The following is a 16,391-nucleotide window of genomic DNA, read 5'->3' as shown; positions in this document are numbered from 1 at the left end:
GCTTCCCCTTTTAATACGACAGAAACCTGGAATTTAACAGGAGTGTACAGATGTTTGGATGTGTCTATACATGCATGTGTAGCAGCAGCATACCTTGACCCAGTCCTCCATGTCACCATCATCAATGACCTCCAGGATCTCCTGCTCCTCTATGGTCAGCTCATCAGGCTGAGACGCCTGCAGACAACACACCGGTTCTCAGACAACCGAACTAAAGTGCAACCTCATCTTTTCCGTTTAGCTGGCTCTGCCTGGCTGCTGGCCGTTACCTTGTAGGAGTAAAGCACTTTGCAGGTCAGCGGATAGTTTTTCAGGGTGCTTGAAGGACTGGAGCTGCTGTCATCCAACACCTCACTGCTGTCCTCCATCTCCTCATCCTCCCGCTCCAGATCAGCCGTTCCCTAAAATAATTACATCTTTTAACTTTTGCTTAAGATGCTTGATTTTTGACTCCAGTTAAACTGACTCAACCTCAACTGTTTGCTACGTAGCGTAGCGACTTGGGATCTTACAGAGAGTGAAGGATCATGGGAGCTGAGGTTGTTCCAGCGTTCGTTCTCCAGCTCCTCCATAACCTGGTTCATTGCACTCTTCAGCCACGTTTCCACGGCGACTCCCGCCTGCCGCAGCAGGTCCAGCCGGGCCTCGGCCTTTGCTTTCACAGTCTGATGGTGAATAAGAGCAGAATTAGTTGGTTTCAGCTTTAAAACTATTCCTCATTAATTAACTATGATTGTTGTTATTCATGGATATGAAAGGAATGAGGAGGCCTTCAGCGTGTACCGTCATCGGTTTTATGCTGGAGGTAGATAATGAGATTTTGCTCCGTTACCTCTGCCCTCCGAAGACTCTGCCTGGCCACCTCCATCTTGGCGTCCACCTCGCTGCTGCTCTGCTCAGACGCCTCCTGGTTCCCGTACTCCTCCAAGGCCTGAAACCAAACCAGCAGTAAACGACTCATCACCCAGCAGGAACATGGAGATCAGAGTTTATCAGACGATGGTGAGAAGTCTTCCATCAAACACAACTCTAATGAGATCAGCACACTTTTTTATTTTGGTTTCCTGTTTTTTTGTTTTCTTTTTAAATAAAATTTGATAAAACTTTTGTTTGTTTTTTAAACATTAGCTTTTGAGGTCTTCAGCTTCTCTTACATATACCAAGAACCTAGGTCCAAACACTGTATTGGTTTGCTTTCTCAGAGGCAGGACCCAGACTCTGGAAGCAGCATTTTTATGATTCTATGCTATTTCTTTATCTATTTATTTACATTGAGTGACAACTGAAAATACACCAAAGTCACCCAGAAGGTTGAAAACATAAGTCAGGGGTTGACGTTAAGGATTTTTACCACTTGCCCTTTGGGCAAGTGACTTTCACATTTCATTTGCCCAGAGACAATTTTTACTTGCCCAGTATAATGTTTGATAAATATAGTTTCTATTATTCATTTTTGTATATATATCAATGAAACATGTTTGTTTTTTAAATGTTTTTTGTAATTCAGTATTTTTTAAGTTTCCAGTTTCCTGGTGTGTCTATGCATGCGTCAGATAATGAACTCAAGACTACATTACCGTGTTAACATGCTTTTCAATCCTTCCTGCACATTCTTTTCAAACTAAACTTTGCTTTAAACTGTTGTGTGCTTGGAAAAATATAAATTGTAATGTTAAAAATAAAAAAAACTTGACAGGTTAAAAACTTACTCTACTACTACTCACTAATTTAACATGTTTAGCTCTATAACATTTAAATGCACCACTCCAATGTCTAAGAGAAAAAAATTTAATGAACATTTTTTAATGTATGACCACTGTACAGAAGACTGCCATATGATAGAAATATTTACACTGTGCGCATACAGTTATTATTATTATTTTCCTAATCCCTGACTGATCATTTTTAATCTAGCGTGTATTATAGTATAGATTAAATTCATCATCCAGCTGCTGCTCTGCAGAATTCTCTCCCCAAGAGCTGAATCACGCCATCTAGCGGAAAATCACGCAGCCTTTTCAAATCACGCGAGAATGTGTACAAAACAACAAAGATGGCGCCGGCAACGCTTGTGGGTCGTTTTCAGGGAATGTCGGTGATTTTAAAGTAATTTTGAGTGATAAATACATTTTTTTTGCGATCACTGCACTTGCCCGGCGGGCAAATGCAATGACATTTGTACTCTCCCGACAATAAAAACTACTTGCCCGGGCGATCGGGCAATGGTTAACATCGAGCCCTGTAAGTGAGACTCATCTGACTCAGCCTTTGGTAATAAATGACGTACAAAGTGATGAACTTCTAACCTGCGTCATGTTGCTTCATCACTTCTGGTTCTCATAAAGTGGCGTAACCGACTTCAGTTTTACAGTCAATGGGTTTATTATTACAGAACCAACACATCCTGCTGCTGTACAGTAAAGGGAACGACAATACAGAGAAGTGAAGAGTAGTGGCGGCTGGGGGAGTTTTCTCCAGGGGGGGGGGCTATAAATTCAAAATAGATGTATACCAAAAAATAGACATATACTAAGTTATCACACCAGTATATTTATATGAATGCCAACAACAAAAAACATTATAAACATAACATAATTTCATGAACAGGTTTTCTTTTTGTCCATAAATCTTGTTCTTCTGAGGCTTTCTGAAGGTAAATCTGTGTTTTGCATGGTCCAGTATTGTGTCACAAAGCTAAAATAAAATGTACCAGTTTGATAATGGAGAAGCTATTAGTCAGCTTTATATTTTTTTTATATATAAAAACTATTTTCTAACAAAGTGTTTATTTATCAGCAACTATGCAAATAAACAAACATCTAGAAAAAGTAAACTATATTATATTAATTTCCAAGTGAATCCCAGATTGTTCATTCTTCTTTGCCTTTTCTATAAAGTGCTTTAAATCAGTCCTAGCTGTCTTTATCCACGCTGAGTCAGACGTTTGAAAAAGGAGGCAGGAAAGCAGAATAAAGCTACATGCTGCTAGCCAAGACTTCTTGCTAAACGAGGTCCTGGAAAAGGACGTTTCTAGCGCCATTTCTCTCTCTCTCTCTCTAATGCATCTCCAACCCCTGCGACTCGACCTGTCAGTCACCCGCAAAACGTCTGCGCTGTGGCGGGAGGTGGTGAGCAAATTAGGCTTGTCCCGATCCGATCCACATATCGGATCGGACGCCGATATTGGCAAAAAAATGCGCATCGGCAAAGCATGTAAAAATGCCGATCCAGACTGCCGATCCAGTTTAAAAAAAAAAAAAATCCGGTCCGTATTTTCCAGTTTCGCCGATTGAAATAATCCATTCCACTATTTTGCGCCAGTGTTCCCCGAATCCGGTCCGTATTTTCCAGAACATCTTCAACACACCCACAGGTCTTTTTGGGTCTGTCTCCCGGCCTAACCATTAAAACAGGTGAATTGGAAGATAGCGGGGAAAATGTCAGCCGTGTGGGATTATTTTATCCTGCACGATGTGTAGATGGAGACTAGGTGTTGAGGACATTGGGGAGTATAAGGCATTTTTGTGTAACTATTATTTGCACTGATTTTTTTTTTTAACAGTGTCTTTTTCAAGAGTAGAGTCCTGATTCTAAGTTAATAGACTATTTTCCACTCTTGTCTGTTCTGCATTTTTATTGAAACTTACAGTAATACTTGCACCTTTAACTGTTTACGGTTTTACTGTTCACCGTGCAATTTCAGATTGCTATTCATAATTTTGTCCAGTTTGTGTTTATCTCTTAATAAACAGGTAAGTTTGTTGTTACCAAGCATTGTGTTTTATTCAATCTCACCTAATTTAGCTGGCTAGATGTTATCAAGAGTACTAAAACCCTTTTCAACATGAGTCTTACAACTAAGGCTAAATACTTTAACTTAAACTTAAATACATGCTCGGATAGGCTGGTATCGGCCAGTATCGGTATCTGATCGGAAGTCCAATAACAATATCGGTATCGGAAGTGCAAAAACCTGGATCGGGACATCTCTAGAGCAAATACACTTCCTGTCACCTCGGGGCACAGCTCTCCTGCGTGGTCAGGCAAAGATGAACGTCACCAGGAGATATGAAATGAAGGAGTCAGGTTCAGTAGATGTTGAACTGATGTTCAGAGGCCTGGTGGCGGCACGAATTAGGACAGAGTTTGCTTATTATAGAACGGTGTCAAATCTAGTGAGTTTATTTCTATTTGGGGAGGTGGAGATGTTTTATGTCATCTAAATAATGAAATGCTTATTCTCAGTTTTTGAGGGGGTGGATTTATGTGTTTTGTTTTTTTCTTTTGAGTTGTTGTTTATGAGTATATGTAAGTAATTTACTTGTGTTTATTGTAATTGAAACATTGGACCAATAAAGAGAGTCCATGGTCTCCTTCGCCCCGAGCGAATAACCTGCAGCAGTATCTCCTATACTGCTGCATTGCAGAGGAGTTGCTGCGCATGGACAACTTTTAACAAGAGTCAATGGGCAAAGGTTTTTGCACCATAGGGTGGAAATATGTCACCAATACTAGGAAAAATGGAATGACACTTTACTAGTCACTAAAGATTAAATATTTATCTTACACATCTAAAACATATGTAGAGATATATTTCGAAATACTTTACATTTTAATTTAAATTCTTAAAAAAATAACTTTTTTTGTATGTCCTAATCAGGGTCATTGGGTGTGGGGCGGCACCCTAGCGCCCTCTATTGACCAGCTGCTACTGGTGAAGAGACAGAATCTCACAAGTCATACTGGATATTATGGGCTATCAATTGTCCCCAGATGTGTTAAAACCTACATTATTTAACTATCAGAGATAAATTCAGGCTCAGGCTGTTAGGAAATGAAATGAATTGCAGAACAAACCTGGAAGTCTTCCTATTTTGTTCAGCAACAATACAAGTAAATGTTTTTCTTTTCTTTTTTTTTTTTTTACATCAACAGATCCTTTGTTTAATGGACCTGCAAAGCTTCTTTATTATCTGTTAAAATATTTGAAATGTGAGCTTTTAGGTATGCAACAATTTGTTGATGTGATGTATAATAAATAAAAAGTATGAATCACATGCAGTTCACTGACGCGGCTGCAGAGGGCAGTAAAGCCTTAGTTGCCTGCTCAACCTATCCCATGATTCACTGCTGCTTCAGTAATGGTTAAAAGGATAGCAAAAAAAAATCAATAAAATCCTTTCTTTGACACAAAATTAATTTTTTAATCTTTTAAGACAAAAAAAACATGAAATATTGACTTTGTTCACCAACATGTGGCTTAATTGCAAAACTACTCTGATGTCTTTATAGCAGTATTGTCCATTTTGTTGCAGCGCTAACACCAGCTGCCTTTAACCAATGAGGTTATAGTTAAGTCAGAAGATTTTTAACGGTTAATGTTCAGCTTATTTCAGTGTTTCATTCGTTACTGACATTAATTGTTGTGATCATGTTTTAGAAGGAAAAATACACATATTTTGCTAGAAATAATATTGTTAAAAATACATCAAATCAGTTGAATTTCAATTTTATAATCTACAGACTCATTTCTAAAGCTGTTAAAATATAGGATCGTGGCAACAAGACTGAACACAGGGAGATTCATAGATGTTAAGACTAAAATAAGTGAGTTAATATATTTATTATAAGTGATTGAAGCGTTATTTTTAATGACAAAGTGATGATGGAGATCACAGGAAAATAGCTGACTGTAAAAATAGTTATATATTAGTTATATATACGGTAATAGACGCAAGCCTACAAGCTTTAAATAAAACCTACAAACTCCAATGGAAACTCCATAGTAAAAACACAAATGTTTATTTCAAATATATTATGGTTTTGTGAAAAATACATATATATTTTTTTTAAGATAACCAAAGTATTTTTGTTTGAGTAGCAGCATTAGCATCCCTCTATGTGCATCAATGGTAACTACTGAATAAGAGCTGCACAATGTATGACCACTGCAGTATCAGAGGGCTTAATAATGATAATAATGATTATACGTAATAATAACTACTGTTATCATGAAGCTTGGTTTATACTTGCTGCATTGAACAGGGCGCGAGGGTGCATGCACCAAAAGTGATGCAATAATATGCCCTTGCCCCCCGACAGCAGAAAATGTGCTCAGCATTGGCGCTAGGTTGACCTTCAATCTTTGTAACTTGCCGCAGACTATGAGTGTCAGCCTCGATTTAAATGGGAGGATATAAAATCGTTCGCCATGAACAAGTTTGCCTGTACTGACATCAAGTGGAGCAGAAGGTTCAGCTTGAACAGTGTAGTTTAATGCAGTGATGTAACTGTTTATTCAGTGATTGAAAACAGCATAAAGGGGCGAGTTTATTGGCCAAGCTTTTGGTACGAACAAGGAGTTTTATGTTTCCATCACAAACAGCTTAAAATGTTTAAAGCAAATACTCATAGTACATAATACATTCATTATTTTTTATTATATCTGTTATTTAGAAAACAAAAAGGTCCGTATGGGCTTCACAGGGCAGCTGGTTTCCCCATCGCTACGTCTCGCTGTGTGCATCAGGTAAACCGACCGTTTTATTCCACTATATTTCTGTGTAGCTTCCATAAACACACCTACCATTCTTCAATAATCATAAATTCTTAAATAAACAATACTTTGCTCAGCCGTTTTGGAAGTGGGACGTCAACTGTTTAATTCCCTTTTTTTTCTGCAATTTCCTCAAGATTTACTCTCCGGTATGTGTTCTGAGGACCATCTTCAGCTAACAGTGCCTAAGACGAGGCTTACAACCAGAGGGGACAGAGCCTTTTCTGTAGTTGGCCCCAGACTTTGGGGTACTTTGCCCCTCCATATCAGAACAGCCTCTGCAGTAGATAGTTTTAGGTCTTGTCTTAAGACCCGCTTTTAACTCTGCATCATTTTGTGGTCCTTTTTAATCATTTATTCATTTTAAACTCTTACTACTTTTTTTGTGTGTGGGTTGGTTTTTTTGATTGTTTTTATGTACATCACATTGGAAACATTTTTTACTGTTAAAGGAGAGTCCGGTCATATTCAGAATTCAAACTTTTGAAAGTACTTTAAATATGAAATTGTGTTTTTAATTTAGAGTAATTTTCATGTGAATGTGCTTTACTGGAGGCATCCATGTTTGTCAAAGAACACTACTGCCACCTACTGGTTAGTGACGTCACGGTGCGGTATCGGCTGTTGATCAAGTCCCAGTGCTGTATCTGGTGTTTGTCACAACGCGCTATTTTCCAAGTCATCTTGAAAACATTCTTCTTCCAAATGTTGGCTACATATTACGGGTTTTTTCTCTGGCCAGAAGTTCGATGGCAAATCCTCCCTCTTCAAGTTGGCGATCCAACGACCAACCCGTCCGTGGAGGATCAGGAATCAGAAAGGTGGAATAACTCTTTTTTTTTCACTTTTACCCGATGTATTCCAGCATCCAGCTGCCATGCACGTGGGCATTGTCAGTTTCACTATAGCTCTGGTGAATTTCAATGGTGAAGTCCTCTGGAAATCTTGAATAATTGTTGTTGATTGCAGATGTGTCTAGTAGTTCCCATTGATTTAGCTTGTAAAGCGGGGAGAATGGCGCTAGGCTTACCGCACCGTGACATCACTGCTGGAAGATGGCAGGAGGGAGGGGTTACTATATTTGGGCAAAAATGGCCGCTCCCAGACTCAGTGATCACGTTGAAAATTATTATTTGAATTTTTTTACTGATTAACACTAAATTCATTAAATCATCGCAAACTTATTAGTTTTAGGTATAGATAATGATCCATTGATTATTCCTTGCTTACCGTATTTTTCCTATAAATGTGCTCTATAAATACAGTGGATGGGATTTCTGCTTGATTGTTGATCACTGCCCCTCGGTGGTTTTTGCAAGTACTGCACCTATATCTGCCTCAACTATATACATGTATAACACTTTGATTGGGCCTGCGCATTAACCTGACAACAGCCAGATGCATGTCTCGCTCCGCCCAGCTCCACTCACATACATCTGGGAACCCGCATTAGGAATTGCCTTTACTGAAGGCTGGGCCTTATCAAAACTCCTTGCATATGATTGGATAAGCCACTTGTCTGTCATCTTTATTGACGTGCTATTTCAACCACTCACACCGAAGCTAACCCGTGACGCTGTGAGAGGAGGAGCCATTTGGTAGATCAAGCTCTTGCCAAATCCGGTCGGGAGAAGGGCGAAAACATCGTTTCCACCAACAAAAGCCTTCAAAGCCGTTCTCTGATGTTCTTTTAATGAAACAATATCAGATAGATTGGACAACATAGAAGAAATAGCAGCATCAATGCTAACGCTTGCTTCCTCAATGCGAGCCGCCATTGTTGTTGGAATCTCACGGTCGCTTCTCCACTCCAGGACACACCCACCCTGCGTCCTGATTGGACAGACCATAAATTCGGTTGGGGAAATCACTTTCAATGAGCGGGTTCCCAGATGTATGTGAGTGGAGCTAGGCGGAGTGAGACATGCATCTGGCTGTTGTCAGGTTACCTGCGCATGGCCTCTCAGCCTTTATGTGTTGCAGGGACAGGGAGCACTGGGCCAGTTATATGTATTGTAAAATGTGTGCAGGTTTGAAATAAACTTTTTGAAATGAAAAATGAAAATAATGTGTGTAATAAAGCATGTCAGCGAGTTGAAATCCCTCCTTTCATTTTAATGATCATTAAAAGTTGTACCTATAAATTCACGCTCCTTATGATGAAAGCAACATTATTTTTTCAGTAGTGCGTGTGAGAAATCTTGGTCAAAGGCGTGTTTATTCCCCCCCTTACCCTCTGTGTATGTATGATGCTTTTGTATTCTCGTGCTACGCGGCTCGCCCACTTCCTCGCCTCCTTGTCCAAACTGTGTTCCTCAGCCGTTCCGCTCTCTCTCTGCAGATGCATCACCTACAGCAGATAGAAGAAGAGGAAATCGTAAGAACATTGTTTCAACACATTTGAGGTGTTATTTTCTGTCACTAATATTTACAATATTCACTGACATGTGTGGTGCACTGACAGAAAAACATAAAATTTATAGTTTAAATAATTTACTAGTTGCTCTAAAGCCCTTCAGCACCACCTCAGAGATTGAGCTGCTTCAAGTGAACCATCTTTGATGTGTGACCTTTACCAGTAGAGGGAGCTGTTGCACATGTGTAGAAACTATTTAGTTATGTCACCCTCTTCGCTCCTGATCCCAGACTTACAAATTGTTGCCCACAAATCCAATCTGCTGCTCACTGACATCTGCTTCTCTGCATAGAAAACAAAATCAGCTCAGGTTGTTTTTAACAACATCCTGGTGTTGAAACCTTGCGATAAAGTTTCAATCCCACTGAGATGCAAGTCAGTTTCCTCTTTGTGTCGTCAAAGGTAGGAAGAACTGGCCGCCTCGTTGCGTCGGCAAATAAATGTGTGAATTCTTGATCTTTGGGTAAACTGGATCCACATGACATCAGCGCAGTGTGTGTTTGCATTTATGCGTTTGTGTGTTGAGGGAAGAGGGGGGGCTGAGGTCAGTGCACTCTGATGAAGCCCACGCACAATGCCTCCTTTTCACAGATGGCCCGTTCACAGGGTCCGGCCTGCCTCCTGCACCTCCCTCCCAGTTCAGCTCTGTTCCTTACCGGATCCCCCCCGCCTGTCTGCAGCTAGCGGCACTGGAGGGAGGGAGGGAGGGAGGGAGGCGTTCCACCGCTAATGTTTTCTTTAGGAACAGGCTGCTGCTTGTTTGACTTCCAATCAAAACAACACAAGCATTTGCAGTTCGGACAATTTGTCCAGTGTTGTCCGGTCCAGGGCAGCAGAGGTCCGGGAGAAAAGGAGCGCGGAGGAATGAGGGACATCTTACAGGAGCCATTATAAATCAGGGGAACATGTGCACTCCAGGTTCATCTCTGAGGCAGATCGGGAAATATTTTGGGAATTTGTGTTTTTTTTATGAAGCAGAGTAAATAAATCCATTTAGAGTCAAATGCACGGGGTTCAAAGGGGGGGGGGGGGGGGGGGGGGGGGGGATAGGAGTTTGACAAAAAACTAAGCAGCCAATTTTAGGATGGATTCATGCTCTTTTTTTTATGATGTTCAGTCAAAACTCCAGCTTCTCTATTCCAGCTTAGTATAAACAATGAAACATCTAATAAACATGGAAAGGTTGGACCAACAGGCTGAATGATGAATAAACCGATGGATGGATCTTTTAAAGTATACGGTGAGATGGGGAACAAATTCTGTAAATACAAAGATTTCTAAAAATGAAAATCACACATTTTTCCAGACTGAGTGGGAATCCAGAGTTTTCCAAATCTGAATAAATTGCACAAATCAAATCCACATATCTCCAAAGGCACACATTTTTGACCTGATTGAGAAACCTTCTGACAGCTGGACCAGTGTGTTACAACAGCCATGAAATTGGAGTTACATCACTGGAGCTCTTTACTGCAGAGCTTCATCTGAAGCACAAGATGATTCATTGAATTGAGCAACACTGAGGCTGTAAATGAAACGGCTTCAGCTGTGTCAGACGATGATTAGGTGTAAACAAGGAGGAAAAACTTCCATACTGAGACCCTGAGCTTCTTTGGAAAACATAATTCCTTGTATTTTGACAAATAGACTGTGAAATTGAATGAGTAAAAGTGTTTAAATGGCCTCAGACTCCTCTCCACATGCAGACACAACTTTTAAGCTTTTTAAATTTTTGTCATATAATGAACATACATTTTAAGTATTTTTTTAATGTATTTTATTAACTTTTTAATTGGAACAAAGTAAAACAAACAGCTAAAAATAAACCTACTTATATTCAGCAAAAAACTACTGTGAAAAGTTGTTAAAGTATTGTATGGAAGCCAATTTGATCTTTATTTTACTTTATAACCAAGGACTCTGTTTTAGTCTGACACTGAGAAGACTATATCCCCATTTCCACAATCCTTTTGAAACCGTGCAGAGATCGGTCTGAGCACGGTAACGGAGAGAACCGTTGAGTGTAAATGGAACGCACAACTGAACCGGGCCGCGCCACACACAACCAAACCACACTAACATAGTAGTAGTTTAACAGTAGGGCTCGGCGAGTTCAGGTCAGGCTCGGTACTCGGATAAAAAAAAGAGCGCATGAGCAGACGGCGTCATCTCCTTACAGTCAGCCTCCATAATTGTGAAATTTCAGACATTCATAAAAATACTAGCTTCCCTACTGTGCTACAGGATTTCCAGTGATGATTCTGCTTAGCAGTGTGATGAACCTCAACGTCTGTCGCCGTTTCCTGCGTCTGGAAGCCCTGATTAGACTATTGTTTGTCGTATCTACTTCCAAAAAAGCCGACTGTAAGAGCCATATGATTAAAATAAGCCAATACTGATGTGACAGCAGCTCACGGCTTTGACACCTGGGTGGTGGGTGTGTCTAAGGTGGGCGTGAGTGTCACTAAGGTATGAACGGGAGTCATTCTGGCGCGTTGAATTTGTGTGAATGACGAAGCGGGCGTGCCGGTGGTGGTTGTAATTTCTGTTGATTGTGCTATATTGTCGCTTTATTTTTGACATCATAGAATGATTTAGCCAGGTCAGTATGTGTCCGTCAATTTAAAGTCTGGATTATGACGGCCAAATGGAATAAATTGATGATTGAAATTACAAGAAGCGGATTGGAGTGTTTTGAAGCGCGCGTCTGACAGATGATGAAATCACCGCGTTAACCCAGTGCGGCCCTCTACAACACCGCTGGTCAGCCACACATCTACTGACTTTATTAAGTAAATTCACCAAAGGCTGCCTTCTCCACCTGAAATATCCCAATTATCACCAAAACTCCCTGAATGTTACGGGCGCCGTCATGTGGATTTGCTTGTTTACCTCCATAGAGCAGTAGTACCGTAGATCGCCACTAGGAGGTGAGGAACCGTGCTAACGTGGGATGTAAACTTTCGTAAAGAACAGAGTTCGGCATGGTTAACTGATTTAATCTCGGTCTGAACCCGGCACAGATCGGTTTTCAGAGGGGAGTGTAAATGGGGCTCAAGAGTGAGTTTCCAACCTGCTTCCACATGCGGAACCATAAGAAAATCTCCAACAACTAAGGCCCCGTCCACACGAAGCCGAACCCTGGCCTAAACGCACAAATTTTTCACTAAACCAGCCTCTCATCCATACGAAGCCGGCGTTTCGGGGGTCTGTAAACGATCTTTTTTTTATCAGGCTTTCAGAGTGGAAAGATTTTGAAACGCCGTTTTCGCGTTTCCATCTTTAAGCTCTAACCGCATTTTTTTTTTTTTTTTTCACACGCATGCGTCATAGCGTCGCCTCTAAACACGCATGCGCGACACAGTATCACAACAACAATGGCGGCGTACTGTGTTGAATGATTGCTGCTCATGCTACTCACCCTGCTGTCAGGCTTACAACAGAATCTTCTTCTTCTGGAATATCTCCAGGAAGAACAGAGCAATATCGACGACATAGTTCAGCACCTCAATTTGACTGAACCACGAAAATGGACCCGCAGGGCAACCATGTATAAATATTAGTGCGCATGCCCAACATTTCGTCGCCTATTTTTGCTTTGGCACCACAGCGCCACTTACAGGCCTGGCATACATTTTGCAGCGTTTTCATGCATTCGTGTGGACGCTCACATTTATTTTACGTCTCCGTCTTTACGGCAGACATTCTGGAAAATATTAGCGTTTCGTGTTCGTTTTGACTTCGTGTGGACGGGGCCTAAAACACTTAAAGGAACAACTTAAAACAAAGGCAACAAAGGTGAAACATCTAAAAGGTTCTGATGTCTTTCCCTATTAACACAACTTCTAACAAGCCGGGTAATTAAATGTTCTATATCTAGTAATTTATCCATTCTATGAACACAACTTCATTGAATGAATATTCTATTTTATGAACCTAAAATCTGTAGTCCAGCGAACACTTATTCTATATTTTTAAATCAGTTTTGAGGAGTTATAGCTGTTTTAATTTCTTTTTATATCTGTATTTTTCATTGTAGAATGCTTACTGTTGTGTGTTTTTTTTTTTTTAGGTAGACAATTTTAAGATCTGTTCAGGGACAACAGATGAAAAATAGCCTTTTGGCTAATTCTGGTGCATTTGCAGGAATGCTTTTTAATGTACACTGTCCCTGTCAAATAAATAAATAAATTAAATTAAAAATGCATCTTTTCAAATTATCCTGTAGATATGCTTAATTTTCCACATTTTCTGGATTTACAATTTAAAAGTAAACATTAAAGATATTTCCAAACATAACCAGGGTGACAGACACTCTGGAACTATGATTACAACCTAGAATAATCAACAGGAAACAGCATGAAGGTTTGTGTAAGAAATCTGATTCTTAAAGGAGGACACGCTGCTCTGATTGCAGGAAAAAACAAAGCTACAGGTATAAGATATACTCTATGTGACGATGACATGCCTGATAAGGAAACGAGACAAGGCGGCCATGTTTCTACCAAGAGCAGAAACCTTCTTAGAAAGCCTGTTCATATATCTGGGAAGAAAAGCTGTTTACAACGATCAGATGAAGAGGACTCCAGGCTTTCCCAACATTGTACTTTCCAGCTCACAGCTGTAGTCGTCTGCAAGCATCTGCTTACAAAACAAATTCTTTTTCTCTCAATGTGTTCCAACATGTGGAGCACAGATCCTCAGTTTTGCAGAATGTTTGGATCCTGACCAAACAATTTTCAGAAAATTATTGAGCAGATATTTTAAATTTTTCAAGGGAAAAAAAAAACCCCAAAGAAAATTTGCTAGGAAAAACAGGAGGGATGCTCCCTAAACTAGAAAAAAAAAAAAAAAAAAACGTGTGCGGGGGGGGGGGGGGGGGTTAATAAAGAGTAAAACAAACAATAGTTAATGGTTGTCTTCCTGACTTTTCTTTTTTTAACAGTGTCCTGTCTGGCGATGTGGCAATAACAATAATTGTCTTGATGCCAAAAAGAGCCCAACAGATTTTACTTTCCCCAGTGGAGCAGTACGGCTATCGCTACAGTGCTCTGCTTGATTTATTGCTTTATCATAATCGTGCAGGGAGTTTTACAGATTATGGACACTGCAATGTAAGTAGAACAGGAAAGGAAAAACAGAAAAAAAGAAGAAAAGATGAAAGAAAGAGGAGATAAAAGGGAGATAACAATAAAACATTTTCAGTCTGCTTCATCATCTGCAAAGAGATGTAAAAAGAACAGCACAACCAAAGGACATGGTACGAGACATACAATAAGTAACACCTAGATACTATCGCTGATATATAACTAGTATTATTTAATCTGACCTGTACTTGTAGTAAGATAAGAATATGGGCTTTCTGTATGGAAGTGAATTTCTAAGTACCTGGAACCAAGCACCTGTAGTTATTTGTGAAAGTGCACTTGTGCATGTAAAGTTTATCCAAAGAAAAAATGCTCAATAGAGGTTGTGAGGAGCCAAAGATCCACCCCCCCAGAGCCTGATTATTTTTATATAAGAACACATAACGGTCAAATTGGGGTTTGCGGTTAGTATGGTGGTGGGTGTCTCCGTCCGTCACACAGGAGGCAGGGGTTCTATTCTGAGATGGAGATAAACATGTATATATTCCACTTTGTAAGTCCATTTGGATAAAAGCTTCTGCAAAATACATAAAGATAAAATCCATTTGATGTTCACTTCAGGAAGTCAGAACATTGTGCAAAATGCAATACAGATTGTTTAATAAGAAGAGTGAAATATTTAATTTTTTCACTGTATTTCATTCATGTTGGTGATTATGGCTTATTAATTAACTTCATTCTTCAGTCACTGATGCAGGTTTTATTACCAACTGTATCAGGGTTTATATAGGAATGAGTAACTCAAATTTAATGCTCTTAAAAATAATTTTAATGCCATCAACAAGTACCAATTACCCTCACACCACACACACTATATATATATATACCCAGTGGGGCAAAAAAGTATTTAGTCAGCCACCAATAGTGCAAGTTCTCCCACTTAAAAAGATGAGAGAGGCCGGTAATTTTCATCATAGATATACCTCAACTATGAGAGACAAAAAGAGAAAAAAAAATCCAGAAAATCCCATTGTCTGATTTTTAAAGAATTTATTAGCAAAATATGGTGGAAAATAAGTATTTGGTCAATAACAAAAGTTCATCTCAATACTTTGTTATATACCCTTTGTTGGCAATGTCAGAGATCAAACGTTTTCTGTAAGTCTTCACAAGGTTTTCACACACTGTTGCTGGTATTTTGGCCCATTCCTCCATGCAGATCTCCTCTAGAGCAGTGATGTTCTGGGGCTGTCGCTGGGCAACACGGACTTTCAACTCCCTCCAAAGATTTTCTATGGGGTTGAGATCTGGAGACTGGCTAGGCCACTCCAGGACCTTGAAATGCTTCTTACGAAGCCACCCCTTCGTTACCCGGGCGGTGTGTTTGGGATCCATGTCATGCTGAAAGACCCAGCCACGTTTCATCTTCAATGCCCTTGCTGATGGAAGGAGGTTTTCACTCAAAATTTGATGATACATGGCCCCATTCATTCTTTCCTTCACACGGATCAGTCGTCCTGGTCCCTTAGCAGAAAAACAGCCCCAAAGCATGATGTTTCCACCCCCATGCTTCACTGTAGGTATGGTGTTCTTTGGATGCAACTCAGCATTCTCTCTCCTCCAAACACGACGAGTAGAGTTTTTACCAAAAAGTTCTATTTTGGTTTCATCTGACCATTTGATATTCTCCCAGTCATCGTCTGGATCATCCAAATGCTCTCTAGCAAACTTGAGACGGGCCTTGACCTGTACTGGCTTAAGCAGGGGGACACGTCTGGCACTGCAGGATTTGAGTCCCTGGCGGCGTAGTGTGTTACTGATGGTAGCCTTTGTTACTTTGGTCCCAGCTCTCTGCAGGTCATTCACTAGGTCCCCCCGTGTGGTTCTGGGATTTTTACTCATATATATTTATTTGGGTATGCACGATATAATCGGCCCCCTATCGGTATCGGCCTGTATCGGCCTTAGAACTGAAAATCGGACATCGGCCACCCCACCGATATTTAACCCGATATTTGATCAGCTTCTGAGTTTCTAAAGTCTAAAAAAAAAAAATACTTCTTCTTCATCAAAAACTTCTTTACAGACTTAAAAACTTCTAAAGACGAGGGAAAAAATATTGATACATTCAAATATCCCAATATCTTCATATGCTGATATTTTGCCATTTAAAAACACCATATCAATCTCTTTTACTAATGAAATATTGCTATATGTCATCGTTATGCTACGAAATCCCCCGAAAATTCATGAAATTTTGCCATATTTTTATATGTTGATATATTGACGCGGTATCGATCTATTTTACTAACAAAATCTCACAAGAATTTGC

The 16,391-nt window shown here is 39.9% G+C and overlaps 1 protein-coding gene and 1 long non-coding RNA gene across 3 annotated transcripts in view; both read right to left on the bottom strand.

Moving 5' to 3' along the window:
* Window positions 1-16,391, bottom strand: part of LOC119786829 (F-BAR and double SH3 domains protein 2-like) — a 72,558-nt gene that overhangs the window by 6,113 nt on the left and 50,054 nt on the right. For both annotated transcript variants that reach the window (XM_038290381.1, XM_038290380.1), the window contains exons 11-15: window positions 8,790-8,906; window positions 833-931; window positions 513-665; window positions 270-401; window positions 94-177 (exon numbers count right to left, since the gene is read on the bottom strand). In XM_038290381.1, coding sequence (XP_038146309.1) covers window positions 94-177; window positions 270-401; window positions 513-665; window positions 833-931; window positions 8,790-8,906 — 585 coding nt within the window. The remainder of the gene's footprint in view (window positions 1-93; window positions 178-269; window positions 402-512; window positions 666-832; window positions 932-8,789; window positions 8,907-16,391) is intronic.
* LOC119786830 lies at window positions 7,694-8,725 on the bottom strand. Its single transcript, XR_005281241.1, has 2 exons — window positions 8,506-8,725; window positions 7,694-7,928 (listed from the first exon to the last, which is right to left on the bottom strand). It is a non-coding gene; the product is annotated as an uncharacterized LOC119786830 (long non-coding RNA).

Source organism: Cyprinodon tularosa, unplaced genomic scaffold, assembly GCF_016077235.1.
Source record: "Cyprinodon tularosa strain WSP-4 unplaced genomic scaffold, ASM1607723v1 ctg28, whole genome shotgun sequence".
NCBI classification, from domain to species: Eukaryota; Metazoa; Chordata; class Actinopteri; order Cyprinodontiformes; family Cyprinodontidae; genus Cyprinodon; species Cyprinodon tularosa.
The sequence above is the reverse complement of the archived record's forward strand: the minus strand, read 5'-3'. Positions and strand labels throughout refer to the sequence as shown.